General features: G+C 42.7%; 1 protein-coding gene across 1 annotated transcript in view; it reads left to right on the plus strand.

Annotated features, from left to right (window-relative positions):
* The window catches only part of LSS (lanosterol synthase), a 52,736-nt gene extending 37,821 nt beyond the window's left edge, over positions 1 to 14,915 (plus strand). The window contains exons 11-22 of the mRNA XM_058184713.1: positions 1,965 to 1,992; positions 3,184 to 3,240; positions 3,656 to 3,727; positions 4,320 to 4,370; positions 5,891 to 6,040; positions 6,640 to 6,736; positions 8,690 to 8,795; positions 9,042 to 9,107; positions 9,513 to 9,593; positions 9,762 to 9,932; positions 10,725 to 10,803; positions 14,549 to 14,915. Of these exons, the coding sequence (XP_058040696.1) occupies positions 1,965 to 1,992; positions 3,184 to 3,240; positions 3,656 to 3,727; positions 4,320 to 4,370; positions 5,891 to 6,040; positions 6,640 to 6,736; positions 8,690 to 8,795; positions 9,042 to 9,107; positions 9,513 to 9,593; positions 9,762 to 9,932; positions 10,725 to 10,803; positions 14,549 to 14,761 (1,171 nt within the window). The 3' untranslated portion in view covers positions 14,762 to 14,915. The remainder of the gene's footprint in view (positions 1 to 1,964; positions 1,993 to 3,183; positions 3,241 to 3,655; positions 3,728 to 4,319; positions 4,371 to 5,890; positions 6,041 to 6,639; positions 6,737 to 8,689; positions 8,796 to 9,041; positions 9,108 to 9,512; positions 9,594 to 9,761; positions 9,933 to 10,724; positions 10,804 to 14,548) is intronic.

A 14,915-nucleotide genomic window follows, 5' to 3' on the forward strand; every position in this document is an offset into this window, starting at 1 on the left:
TTTGTTGAAATCCAAACTTGTCCTGCAAACTTTGTTAACCTGGAATCTTCCAGTTGTGTTGGACTGTAGAATCAGCAATTCTGGTTAGGTATCTTGGGAGTTAATTTTGCGAAGTGTGAATTCTAGGTCTACTGCAACATAGCTAAAAGATAGCGTGTTATGAAAGCCGTTATGTAGTTTGAAAGTGCAACATGACTCTTTTAAATACTGCCTACTATCCTTTAGAAGATACCATATGTACTCCAAAATACATGTAGAAAGTAATTCCAGAATATAGATGGATTATCTAAGGTTATACAGGTAGTCCTGACTTAATAACCATTTATTTAGTGACCGTATGAAGTTACAACGGCATTGAAAAAAATGACCTAAAATCAGTCCTCACGCTTATAACCATCAGCACATCCCCATAGTCACATGATTAAAATTTGGGCACTTGGCAACTGGCATGTATTTATGACCGTTACATCATCCCAGGGTCAGGTGGTCACTATTTGTGACCTTCCCAGCCAGCTTCCAACAAGCAAAGACAATGGAGGAAGCTGGATTCACTTAAGAATCTCTTGATTCACTTAACAATAGCAGTGATTTGCTTAACAGCCATGGCAAAAAAGGTCGTAAAATCTGGCATAATTCACCTAACAACCACCTTGCTTAGCAATGGAAATTGTGGTTCCAGTTGGATTTGCGTGTGGCTGAGCAGCCAGATTTTCCATATCCAGTGGACAGGCCAGATGCACCTGGTATCACCACACCACACTTACCCACTGACAATAAGGAATGCACAGTGATGATGCCTCAAACCAATGTTGATGAGAGTTCTGAGCAAGCCAGTATACCTGACAGCAGTCAAATGCTGGACGCCCCAGTAAGTGGTGAGAAGAGCCCAGCAGCCTCAGTGAGGTCAGAGACGTTCTTAGTGCAAAGAGAGCCAGTCTGCACAAGAGGGCCAGTCTTCACCCGTGGTGGCAGATGTTCGCAACCACCTGATAGACTTAATCTGTTGAAAATGTTAGTACTGGTTCTCATCTGAACTTTTACAATGTTGTGTGCGGTTAAATGAAAAGAGGAAGATGTTACAGGTGTTAGTTACATCTGCCTTGTATGCAGCTTTATTCCTCTCTAGCATTCATCTCCATTGTTTTGTGATGCATTTCCTGCCTCTCTAGGATTCACCTTTATAAATAATTTTTTTCAACTTCTACCCTCAAAACGGCACTATAGGGCTCTGCACACCAGAACAACAAGACACAAGGACAGTTTTCCCCCAAATGCCATCACTCTGCTAAACAACTAATTCCCACAACACTGTCAAATTAACTACTAAGACTGTATTCTTCTTCTTCTTACAATATATATGTGTGTGTGTGTGTGTGTGTATGTATATATGTATGTGTATATGTATGTATATACATGTATATATGTGTGTATATGTATATGTATGTGTGTTTGTATATACACATATACATACACACACATATATATATGCACACACACACACAGATACTGTATATTCTTAATGATGGCTTGTATAGCATTTTTAACTGCATTTTATTAAACTACTTGAAATAGTTGTAAGTCAAGGATTATCTGTATTGTAGGAGAAAGATATCCTGAGATGAGACGTCACTTTAAAGTTCCATGTAGAAAATCTTACAAGGTTGTTTTTTTCCTTCCATTTGTGTTGTGGCCCACCCCTCTAGAAAATCACTGCAGAGTTTGAGCAGTAGGCCAATAAGTAGGTTAAAGTTGAGTGATCTAGCTCAAGTCTGCCTCTTTCTTCACATCCAGTCCTAATTTAGCCATTGTGTCTTATTCAAAAGGCCTTTCCAGGAATGGCTAGAAGTCCAGTGTTCATGCTACTCATGGCATTGGACTCACTGTTTATGGTAGTGAAACTTACAGGCCTCTTACCTATTTCTGCTTTTCCATGCCTCTCATGTTTGCTTTTGCTTTTTTTGCAGGCTGGGTCTGGATGGCATGAAGATGCAGGTAATAATTCCTGGCATGTTTTTCTTTTGCTGAAGTCTGAACCCATCTCACCGGGTAATGACTACTGCAGGCTCTGCTTGGAGCTCTGTTTAAAATTAACGGTAACAATAGTAATTTATTAAACTTTTTTGTCATCTGACTCCTATCAACTTTGAGTGGCTCATAACAATAAAAATGTACAATAAAACCAATAAAACATAAAAAATTAAAAGCTAAAAGATGGCAAGCATGATGAAGTGAAGGGTCCTCCATGTCAAAGACCTAAGTGAAAAGCCAAGTCTTCCTAACTCTTCCAAACAATAACAGAGTGGGGGCCATTTGGATCTTGGGGGAATCTGTTCCCAGAGAGCAGGTGCTGCTACTGGGAAGATCTACTTCTAGAGGCCCGATAAATGTCATTGTTTAATCCAAGGAACCCAAAGCATGCCAACCCTGCAGGAACAAATCTGCCAGGCAAATGCAAGGAGAGACAAGCAGTCCCTGAAGCAAGCAAGCCCTATGCCAGTAGTGCTTTATATGTAACAGTAACAGTAAATCACACCTGGAAACAAATGACAAGTTCAGCTTGTAAAGCGGAAGCTTTAGATAGGCATTCTGATGGGCATGCCCATCGCTGTCTGTATTGTTGCTACATTTTAGACTAATTGAAGCTTCCAAGTAGCCTTCAAATGAAGCCCCATTTAGAGTGCATTGAGTAGTCAAGCCAGGATGTGACTGGGCATGAGTGACTGTGTAAAATTCATTTCCAAAGAGGAAGTTGGGATTAGGGAGGTGGAGAACTGTTTCTCTTCTTCTGATTGATTTTCTTCTGATAAATTCCTACACACACACACCCCAGCCATTAGGTGTGAGAAAATAAGAGTGATAAAGCTATGAGATCAGGAAAGACAAACATTTTTTCTTGCTCCATGTGTGGAAAGGGGTACATTTAGAAAGTAATTCCTAAATAGCAAAGGGCTGTCGAAGTTTTTATTGCAGGAGAGAGAGATTGTCTTAAATAGTACAGTAAGGTTCCAGGTAGAAGCTGTCGGTGCTAGAGGAAGGGTTCCTGGAAGCCCTTAGCGTACTGTACTCTAGGAAGGGAGACCAGCTGAAATTGATTTTATGTAGTCTGCTGGCTGAAACAGTATGCATGCTGAATATTTCAAAATGCAATCAAAAAGCGTTACTTCAAACTATCTTCTCTTTTAGGGCACCAATGGATCACAGGTTTGGGATACAGCATTTGCTGTTCAAGCTTTTCTGGAGGTAACAGCTTTTTTTCACAAGTTTTTCTTGTTAATTTTAATGAACTTTGTGGAAAAATTGACTAGCTGCACTTTCCTATATCATAATCTAAACAAGAACCCCGCCTCAAAGCAGCTCTTTCCATTTCAAATTGCAATTATGAGAGAAAAACAAAACAAATGAAATTACATCACCTATCCATTCAGGGTGCTAATAGCCTTATTCTGGCTTCTTTTTCTTCCTTATTTTCTTTACATTTTTAAACTGTATATAATTAATATATATTGGCTATGATTTGCAGTGAGTGTACATCGTATTCTAGTGATAAACCCTGAACAAGAAATTAATGATAATAAAGTATTAAATAAAAAATTACAGAGATTGATTGGAATCTTAATGATGTCTTTACTTGAAGTTAAACTCTTTTATTTAAAAGGCTGGTGCCCAGGAGAAGCCTGAATTTGACAGCTGTCTGATATTTGCACATCAGCATTTCAGAATCGCACAGGTAAAAATGTCACATTCTAGTCCCTGATTATATTTGAAGGATTCTTTCCCAGCAACCACTGAGCTACGTCCTACAGACATCGTGTCTAGTTGCACATTTGATTAAAAAGAACTAATCACATCAGAGAACAAACTAACTATTTCTGTTAGTCCCAACAACAACATCTGCCTATCCCAGATCCTTAGAAAGTACTTGATAAAAAGTTCTAAGTCCATAGCTCTTCTTAAAAATGAAAACCCTGAATCTGGAAATAGAACTATGGAGAAAGGAAATGAGACCTCCTATCCTTTCTTATTTTTTTATTTATTTTTTATATCTTGCCTTTATTATTTTTGTAAATAGCTAAAGTTTTCCCCCACAACTACCCTGTAAGGTGGGTTGGACTGAGAGAGAATGACGGGTCCAAAATCACCCAGCTGGCTTTCACACTTATGGCGGGACTAGAACTCATAGTCTCCAGGTTCCTAGTCTACCACCTTAACCATACACCAAACTGGTTCTCTCTCCTCAAGCCCCATAGCTAGAACTAAATAGCTTTGTTATGGTTTACTCCTGCAAGATGTGTTTCATTATAATATTCTATCTCCTCCAGATTCCAGATAATCCACCTAATTATGAAAAGTACTACCGTCAGATGAACAAGGTATGATTGTACGAGGTGACAGAAAGTGGAAACAAAATAGAATAGAATAAAATAGAATAGAATAGAATAGAATAGAATAGAATTTTTTATTGGCCAAGTGTGATTGGACACATAAGGAATTTGTCTTGGTATGCTCTCGGTGTACATAAAAGAAAAGATACATTCATCAAGAATCATAAGGTACAAGATCTTAAATTAGCTGGGAAAGGTTCGCTGTGCCCTAGAATAGAATAGCTAGGGTGAATAAAAAGGGTGAAAGAAGCAAAGTGGGTTTATAATTGTTGAGTGGATTTTGTGATTTGTTTGAAGGAGCCTTCTGCATTCCTGCTTGTACGCTGAATGATCTAACAGTGTAAAACATCAGGGACAGTCACACTGTAGGATTGTGGATGAGATTGTTCAGTGAAAGGCTGTAGCCATTGGGCCATCTTTTAGCATTTCCCTTTCTTCTAGATGTGACAGAATTGTTCTCTTTTCCCCAGTGGGTAAAATAGGGCAAGAGTGGTATTGGAATGGATTGTAATGATAGATTATGGACTCTCATTCACTCAAGGCATTTAAAATAAAACTGCCAGATTCATGCTGCAAAAATCTGCATCATCGTTAGAGAAGTAGAGTTTCATTCCTGCCATCTTCTAGATACAGATCAACAAATATCTAGACTTGCAACTCACATATGCTAAACAGAGGCAAATAGAGTATCTGCCTGGTAATTCTTACCCCCAAGAAGGAGTTGGAGATTTCCAATATTTTCATAACCGTGTTGCTAATTCCTGAGTGCTAGAGCAATGTGTTTAAATCAACAGTTATGACCATGCAGAAGATTTATATGCATACATATCATTTTGGGGGTAAACAGTGCTATGCAAAGTGCTAAAAGAGAGAAAGAAATAGTAAGCCAGAGAAATTAGAGCATAAAAATAAGAAAAAAAGGAAAAATAATTGAGCCTAACACCACCATTCACTTTTCTGTCTTTGTAAATCATTCTTGATTCCATGTTCTGATACTGCTTCATAGATGCCTTGTGTAATTTTTCCTTCATAGATGCCTTGTACTATTTTTCCTTTTTACAATCTTGTCAACTCCATCCAAACATACAATAAGTTTTAGTTGTCCCCTTTCTCTCAACTCATTGACTTTTCCTTTATAATCTCAATGTACATCTTTTGTATTGGTTATTTTGCATTCAATTAATACTCATGTAAGCATACATTCTTGGTTTTTTCTCTTTCTGTTCTATGACACATATTTCTCAAAGTTACCTTTCCCACCTCATTCAATATACTCATTCCTCCTAACAGTTTACATACTAATCACTAGCTTTTTACAAGTAATTTACCTGTGTTTGATTTTGACCATATTTCATAAACTTTAGTTAACCAGGATATGTAATTCATTTATTTCTTCTCGATGAATGTTGCTATTTTAGTTTGCAAATTTGTTTTCTTTTGTGTTCTTTTTTGGTGTTCTGTGCTCCAAACCAAACCAAACCAAACTATTATTGTCTAATAACCACTAGGGTGGATTTCCCTTCAGTACTCGTGACTGTGGCTGGATTGTTGCTGACTGTACTGCAGAAGGTCTGAAATCTGTGATACTGTTACAGGAAAAGTGCCCATTCATCAAGGAACACATCCCCCCCAGTCGTCTCTTTGATGCTGTAAATGTGGTAAGCACAAAAAAGTAAATTTCTTCCTGAGAATCCATCTCCCCCACTTATCTTTTTGGCCATGCTGTGCAGAGCAACCAAAAGGGCAGAGATACTGAAGAGATAGCTTGGGGGGGGGGAGTGGATTTAAAGCAGAGGCAATTTATGCAGGGCAGAGAAGTGGGAAGCCCTTGTCCATTGACCATTGCTAAATGCCATGATTCTGCAATGTTTTGCTTAATGACAGAAAATCCATTTCCAATTAGGGTCATAACCTGAGGACTACATGTAGAGATTTCCAGACAAGGAGTAGGGCTATTTATATGCTCTCTCTTAATTGTATTTTTAGACTGCCCTGATCAGTTATGAATTTAGGTGGTAAATAACAAAGCAAAACAGAAACAATAATAACCAAATAAAAGCAGCACTATAAGGTGTGCCCACAAACAATAAGCTTAGATTGAATTAATACCTTGTGGTTTTCAGGGAAGTAGGGGGCTGAATGTACATCCAGATGGAGTTATGGCTCCATTAGAGAAGATTTTCAAGGCAGACTTTTTGCGGCTTCCTGAAGACTCCTCTTTGGCCAAGTCAGATTGTTCTTTGTCCTCTCTCTTCAGCTGCTAAACATGCAGAATGCTGATGGTGGCTTTTCAACCTACGAAACCATGCGCGGGGGCTGGTTGCTGGAGCTGTTGAATCCTTCAGAGGTATTTGGTAAGAATGAAGACTTATATGGCTTCTTTCCTTTCTCTAGAGCAGTGATGGCAAAACTTTTAGAGACCGAGTGCCCAGACTGCAACCCAAAACCCACTTATTTATTGCAAAGTGCCAACACGGCAATTAGCCTGAATAATGAGTTTTACTACCTAAAATAATGATAAACAAGGCAGAGTTCAGCTAATTGTTCTAAGAAAAACCTGATAAATGCACTTTTATGCCCCTTCATTTTTTTCCTGCTTTTGAAATATTATGTTTAACAACAATAAAAAAAACTTTTGTAATATCATTTCTCTTTTCCCCCTTTCTCTCTCTCTTTCCTTCCCTCTCTCTCTTTCCGTCTCTCTCTTTTCCTCCCTCTCTCTTTTTCTCTTTCCCGCTCTCTCTCTTTCTCTCCCTCCATCTCTTTATCTCTGTGTGTGTGTCTCATCTATCTGTCTGTCTATCTACCTATCTACTTACCTACTTATCTTACTTCCTTCATCTATCTATCTATCTGTCTGTCTGTCTGTCTATGCTCTCCTGTCCAACTTCATGTGTCAACCACTTGGACTGTGGAGAGGGAGTGGAGGCTGGCAGGCAAAGCCAAACGTTAGAAATCCACACAAAATAAGACAACCCCAACTTGGATCCTGTCGAGGAGACCCCCCCTCCCTCTCCCGCTCTCCCCCCCCCCATGGTGGGGGCCAAGGTAGCCTGATGCAGCTCCCTCCTCGGAGGTGACCAGCAAACAAGCAGACGTGGTGTTCTGGCTGGGAGGTGGTGGCATGGAACCTCACCTTTGGCCAGCAAGAGCGGAGCAGGCAGGGCATGCACTTCTCCCCCCCCCCGCCGCTGCGCCACTGACCAGGAGGGACACGTGAGCTGTGGAGCTGTGCTTGGCGGAGTTTGGAAGCGGGCTCTGTGGGGCCGCTTAGTGGGGAGACCCTGGCCAGTTTGGTTCACTTCAGCGTGGGGTGGGAACACAGAAGGCAGAGGAAATCTGTGCCTCTCAGCATTCAGCCCTCAAAGACTCCTTTGGGGTGACTTTTTCTGCTTTTGAAACATTACGTGAAACGTTTAGCAACAATAAAAAAGAAAAACTTTTCTAATATCATTTTTCTTTACCTCCCTCTCTCTCTTTCCCTTCCCCCTCTCTTTGTTTCTCTCTCCCTCCCTCTCTCCCACCCTCCCTCTGTTTCTCTCTCTCTTCTCCCCCCCCATGGGGGGCGGGAAGGGAACTCCTGAACTGGTGCTGGGTGGTGGAAATGATGGCCACCAAGGCCGACTGAGGCCAGGAGCAGCACACCCACGCTCAGCTGGCTGGTGGGGAGGTGGGGCATCTCAACACAGGCAACTCTGCAGGAAAAGCAACTGCTTTTTTTGCCGAGCCAAGACCATGCAGGGTCACATTGTGGCTCCACATCATAATGGGCTTCAGGAGGAGGACGGGACTCTGTCTCCCCCATTGTGAAGCACCCGAGTGAGAAAGTTCACTCAATCAGTTCCAACTTCTTGAGATCTTTTTCTTTCACGAGAAGTTGGAATTGATTGAGTGAAATGTGATGGAGAAACGTGATTGGAGCTGGGCTGGGGTAACTGCACGCATGCAGTTACATGGTATGGTACCATGGTAACTGCACGCATGCCCACAGAGAGGGCTCTTCATGCCACATCTGGCCCGCATGCCATAGGTTCGCCATCACAGCTCTAGAAGGTCTTTAGCTCCCCTTCTGGACAATTGATGTCATTCTCTGTTTATTCTGACCAAGGGATGGTTGCCTCTGTAGAATAAAGATGGTTTGAATCTACCACCCCTCTCCCACTTTCCCGCTGCCGAGCAGTTTTCTTGGCCTTTTGATGGCTTCACCATGTAAAACATGTACCAGAATTTCACTGGAAGAAAGACAAGTATATTCCGCATCCAACATCCAGATCATCCTGACCTACTTGTTGCTGTGTGTGTTTTAGGTGATATCATGGTTGACTATACATATGTGGAATGTACCTCAGCTGTGATGCAGGCGCTGAAGTATTTCCACAAGTGCTTCCCGGAACACAGAAGCCTGGAAATCAGGTAAACAAAAGGGAGTGAGGATGGAAGAAAAGATTCTTTCAGAGGTTACTTTTATTTTACTTTATTTTATTTTACTGGACCTTCTTTCTGAGAAAGTCTTCTGGAGGACAAACTGCAGAATCAGGGCAGGGGAGGAAACAGATCATTATTCCTTAAGGGGAGAGAAAATGTTAATTGCTTAGGAGGGAGAGAACAGAGAGTGGATATGTTGAAATAGTTTCCCATTGTGTTCTCCTTTTTACCTAGAGAGATACTGCAAAAGGGCTTGAGGTATTGTCAGAAAAAGCAGAGAGCTGATGGATCCTGGGAAGGGTGAGTATCTTTTAAATAATGCAGCTTGACAGTTTTAGGGCTGTCTTTTATTCCAGACATTTCTTTGGCTAGGAAAATGTGTCATCGCAAATAGTGAGATTCCTGGTTTGTTTCACAGATCCTGTTTTCTCACTTGTTGGGTTGCACTCAGTGGTCCTTTATCATTGTAGCAGAAGGATACCCACCCTGGATTCAGAAGATTCCTCCTGCTTCTGGCAGGCACATCTCCATCTCTCTCTCTCTCTTCCTCCCTCCCTCCTTCTCTCTCTCCCTCTCCCTCTCCCCTTCCCATCCCCTCCCACTGCTGCAGAGAATGAACAACAGACAGCCCAGTATATTTTACACTCCCTTCCCTTCTGCCCAGAGCAGTCTGCATTGGCTGACTGATTTCTTTTTCCTTTTTAGAAGCTGGGGTGTGTGCTTCACTTACGGCACATGGTTTGGATTGGAAGCATATGCTTGTATGCAGCAGACGTACTGTGGTGGGTGAGTCACCTCCTTTCTCCTTTCATTTCTGCTGGCTAGAAGGAAAGATTGACAACGGAAGAAAGTTCTCATGAGCAGTGTAGGATAAAATCTTTTTCCTTGCTCTTCCAATCACTTTTTTGGCAAGCGTGGCTCTGGATTTCCATCCTTCTGCCTTTCTCCTCCTAGGGTGGCCTGTCAGGCAGTGTCCCGGGCTTGTGAGTTCTTAGTCTCCAAGCAGATGGAGGATGGTGGTTGGGGAGAGGACTTTGAGTCTTGTGAACAACGCAGATATGTCCAGAGCACTGCATCGCAGGTCCACAACACCTGTTGGGCTCTCTTGGGACTCATGGCTGCTAGGTAAGAGCTTGCAGGATGCATTGCCTTTGGTTTCCTATAACAGTGGCCTCTGTTCTAATCATGAGTCAGGTAGCACTGATTGTTTTGATATTCTGATTATCTGGCAGCTGGGGTGGGACAGTATTTCCATCTAGGTTCACACAACCACTTCCAATATAGGTGTTGTAACTGATTGTACAAAACAGTATCCTTAGGATGTCTACTGAAACAGCATTTTCTCCATAGTCTCACATCCACATTCAATTTTCTATCATTTCAAATAAAGTGGGCTGAGCTGGGAATCTGAAGACCTATTATACACCACAAGACCCTTCAGCAATGCCCTCAGCCACCTTTCTAGTTGTTTGCCGTGAACTGGGTAACTAATCACAGGCTTCTGATGGAAATTCTAACAAGAGATTGGACTGGATTTTTGTCCTTGGGATATTGCAGCAAATGGAAAAAGAACTTTTCTGAACATAGATGTTTCCTATGCTACCTTTTCTATCTCTAAATTTAACCGGAACGTAAGTTCCCTGAATCTGCCTGCAGCAGTTTTCTAGGGAGCAGGTGGAGAAGAAGGGGAGGATGGTGATTTCTATCCTGCCTTTATGATGTACACTCAAGGCAATGCACATTATGCTCTGACCTCCTCCTCTTGCCCTCTGTGGGATGAATTAGATTGGGAAAGAGTGACTGGCCCAGAGTCATCTATCCAGTTTTCATGATTAAGGGAGCACTAGAACTTACTGGCTCCCAGTTTCTGTCCAGCCTCTTAACCACTACACCAGATTGGTTCATTCTGCTTTGCAGGTACCCAGATGTCCGAGTTCTGGAAAAGGGAATTAAACTATTGATTGAAAAACAGCTACCTAATGGGGACTGGCCTCAGGTAAAATGTCTCTTTTTTTTCAGTTTACCTGTCTTTGCTTTAAAAGCATTATGCCTCAATTACTTATGCCTTATAATCCTTCTCCCTGGGTTACATGCAAATTTTTCAGCATCAAAGAAGGTCCTTTGCTATTGTCTGTAGGATCTACTGATAAGTTTTTACTTATTTTCTGCACACCATACCAGGTAGGTGGTATATTCTTTCCCACTCGTAGGCTACTCTTGAGGAACTGCCATGCCAACAGTTATTAATGCTTAAAAGGCTTAGTTCTCAAAGTCCTCTTCTCCCAGAAAGCTTAGGTCCTTTTACCTGGCATGCAGATCCAATAAACCAAACCAGATTGGTGGAAAGCAATAAGACTTTTATTTGCAAATGACAGATTGCCCAGGAGCAAGTTCCAAAATGGGCACATCCCTGCTTACAGTGGAATCCCTTTTATGCAAGTTTGAAAAGCATACATTGCCATGAACCAGTCACAGAAACACACATAGAATAGAATAGAATAGAATTTTATTGGCCAAGTGTGATTGGACACACAAGGAATTTGTCTTGGTGCATGTGCTCTCAGTGTACATAAAAGAAAAGATACGTTCATCAAGGTACAACATTTACAACACAATTGATGATCAATATATCAATATAAATCATAAGGATTGCCAGCAACAAGTTATAGTCATACAGTCATAAGTGGAAAGAGATTGGTGATGGGAACTATGAAACGATTAATAGTAGTGCAGATTCAGTAAATAGTCTGACAGTGTTGAGGGAATTATTTGTTTAGCAGAGTGATGGCCTTCGGGAAAAAACTGTTCTTGTGTCTAGTTGTTCTGGTGTGCAGTGCTCTATAGCGTCGTTTTGAGGGTAGGAGTTGAAACAGTTTATGTCCAGGATGCGAGGGATCTGCAAATATTTTCACGGCCCTCTTCTTGATTCGTGCAGTATACAGGTCCTCAATGGAAGGCAAGTTGGTAGCAATTATTTTTTCTGCAGTTCTAATTATCCTCTGAAGTCTGTGTTTTTCTTGTTGGGTTGCAGAACCGAACCAGACAGTTATAGAGGTGCAAATGACAGACTCAATAATTCCTCTGTAGAATTGGATCAGCAGCTCCTTGGGCAGTTTGAGCTTACTGAGTTGGCGCAGAAAGAACATTCTTTGTTGTCCTTTTTAATGATGTTTTGATGTTAGCTGTCCATTTGAGATCTTGCGATATGATAGAACCCAGAAATTTGAAGGTTTCTACTGTTGATACTGTGTTGTCAAGTATTGTGAGAGGTGGAAGTATGGAAGGGTTTTTCCTAAAGTCTACCACCATTTCTACGGTTTTGAGTGTGTTCAGTTCCAGATTGTTTTGGTTGCACCACAAGGCTAGTCGTTCGACCTCTCGTCTATATGCGGATTCGTCATTGTCTCGAATGAGACCAATCACTGTTGTGTCATCTGCGAACTTCAGTAGCTTAACAAATGGATCATTGGAGATGCAGTCATTGGTATACAGAGAGAAGAGAAGTGGGGAGAGCACACAGCCTTGGGGGGCCCCTGTGCTAATTGTACAGGTATTTGATGTGATCTTGCTTAGCTTCACCTGCTGCTTCCTGTTTGTTAGGAAGCTTGTGATCCACTTACAAGTCTGTTCCGGTACCTGTAGCTGGTTTAGCTTAGTTAGAAGAATGTCTGGAATGATGGTATTGAATGCTGAACTAAAGTCTACAAAAAGGACCCTTGCATAGGTCTTTGGAGACTCAAGATGTTGTAGGATATAGTGCAGAGTTTATTGGTTTACATCACTGTAAACCAATCATTAAAAGTAACATCATGCATACATTTCAGTAGTAACAGATGTTCTGGCTTCCATCTATTGCTATTATCCCTGCCTAACAAAGCAGCTCAGTCAGTGGATAACCGTACCATCACTAAAGCTATTGCTGTATGCTATCTGGACCCGTTCCAGTCCGGCTTCCGACCCGGTTACAGCACTGAGACGGCTTTGGTCGCGTTGGTGGATGATCTCTGGAGGGCCAGGGATAGGGGTTATTCCTCTGCCCTGGTCCTATTAGACCTCTCAGCGGCTTTTGATACCATCGACCATGGTATCCTGCTGCGCCGGTTGGAGGGATTGGGAGTGGGAGGCACCGTTTATCGGTGGTTCTCCTCCTATCTCTCCGACCGGTCGCAGACGGTGTTGACGGGCAGAGGTCACCCGCGCGCCTCACTTGTGGTGCCGCAGGGCCGATTCTCTCGCCTTCTGTTCAACATCTATATGAAGCCGCTGGGTGAGATCATCAGTGGCTTCGTGTGAGGTACCAGCTGTACGCTGATGACACCCAGCTGTACTTTTCCACACCGGCCACCCCAATGAAGCTGTCAAGTGCTGTCCCGTGTTTGGAAGCCGACGGGTCTGGATGGGGAGAAACAGGCTCAAGCTCAATCCTCCAAGACGGAGTGGCTGTGGATGCCGGCATCCCGCACAGTCAGCTGAGTCCGCGGCTGACTGTCGGGAGCGAGTCATTGGCCCCGGCGGAGAGGGTGCGCAATTTGGGCGTTCTCCTGGATGCACGGCTGTCTTTGAAGACCATTTGACGGCCGCTCCAGGAGAGCTTTCCACCAGGTTCGCCTGGTGCGCCAGTTGCGCCTTTCTAGACCGGGATGCCTTGTGCACAGTCACCACGCCTTGTGACGCCTCGCCTGGACTACTGCAATGCTCTCTACATGGGGCTCCCTTGAAGGGCATCCGAGGCTGCAGTTGGTCCAGAATGCAGCTGGGTGATAGAGGGAGCCCTCGTGGCTCCCGAGTGACACCTATCCTGCGCAGGCTGCACTGGCTACCTGTGGCCTTCGGGTGCGCTTCAAGGTGTTGGTGAACGCCTTTAAAGCGCCCATGGCATAGGGCCGGGTTACTTACGGGACCGCCTGCTGCTACCGAATACCTCTCACCGACCCGTGCGCTCTCACAGAGAGGGACTCTCAGGTGCCGCCGGCGCGACAGTGTCGCCTGGCGACACCCAGGGAAGGGCCTTCTGTGGGGGCTCCCGCCCTCTGGAACGAACTCCCCCCAGGACTTCGTCAACTTCCGGACCTCCGAACCTTTCGCCGCGAACTCAAAACTTACTTATTTATCTGCGCTGGACTGGGTTAGTTTTTTTAAGTTATGGGTTTTTTAATGGGTTTTATCTCCAAATTTTAATTGTGGCCAATTTAAATAAGTTTTTTACTTGTATTTTAATTGTATTTATAATGTATTGTGCATTTTTACTTGGCTGTGAACCGCCCTGAGTCCTTCGGGAGAAGGGCGGTATACAAATTTAAATAATAAATAAATAAATAAATAAATAATAATTAATATATGAATTAAAATATATTAAAGTGGGTTGTCCCCAAACTCTCATGAAGTTACTGACATCATGCTTAAATATGGATGGAGAACAAAAAGCATCTGCCACTACTGCCTTTTACTTTGCAATAATATCATGGGTTCAGTTTTGATTTATTCTGATACCCTTCTTGGTTAAGTCCATTTCAACAGCAGCAAGTCCCTCCTTTTTGAATCCCTACATTATCCTTAACATGTTCAGACTTTTTATTCTTTTGATATACAAGGCAAGTCAACTTGTTAGAAGCTTCCTAATATGTTAGGTGGCAGGTGACTCACATGTTTTCCTTTCCTTTCCTGCAGGATCTTTTATGCTATGAAATGCACAGGAAAGATGAGAGGGAAGCTTTACATTGTATTTCTTGTTTTGCTTACAGGAGAATATTGCGGGTGTATTCAACAAGACTTGTGCTATCAGCTACAGCTCCTATCGAAATGTCTTCCCCATCTGGACCCTGGGGCGCTTTTCTTCCCTATATCCTGCCAGCCCCTTTTCAGGCAAATGCTCAACAAAGGCAATAAGAAATGGGAGGAAAGAACTGGCTGCAGAAATGACCAACGGACATAGTTTAGGATTTGCTGCTTCGTAAATGAGGGGCTTGTAACCAATCTTGAGGGAACACCCTACCTGTCTATCTGAGGTTCTTTTTGAGGCAGTAACTTGAGGCCAGTCAAGGGACTCTTTTCCAAGGAACCAGTGAAGAGTGAAGTTAGTGAAACCCTGCTGCTGCCTTGTTGGTTGTT

Source organism: Ahaetulla prasina, chromosome 1, assembly GCF_028640845.1.
Source record: "Ahaetulla prasina isolate Xishuangbanna chromosome 1, ASM2864084v1, whole genome shotgun sequence".
In the NCBI taxonomy this organism is placed as follows: Eukaryota; Metazoa; Chordata; class Lepidosauria; order Squamata; family Colubridae; genus Ahaetulla; species Ahaetulla prasina.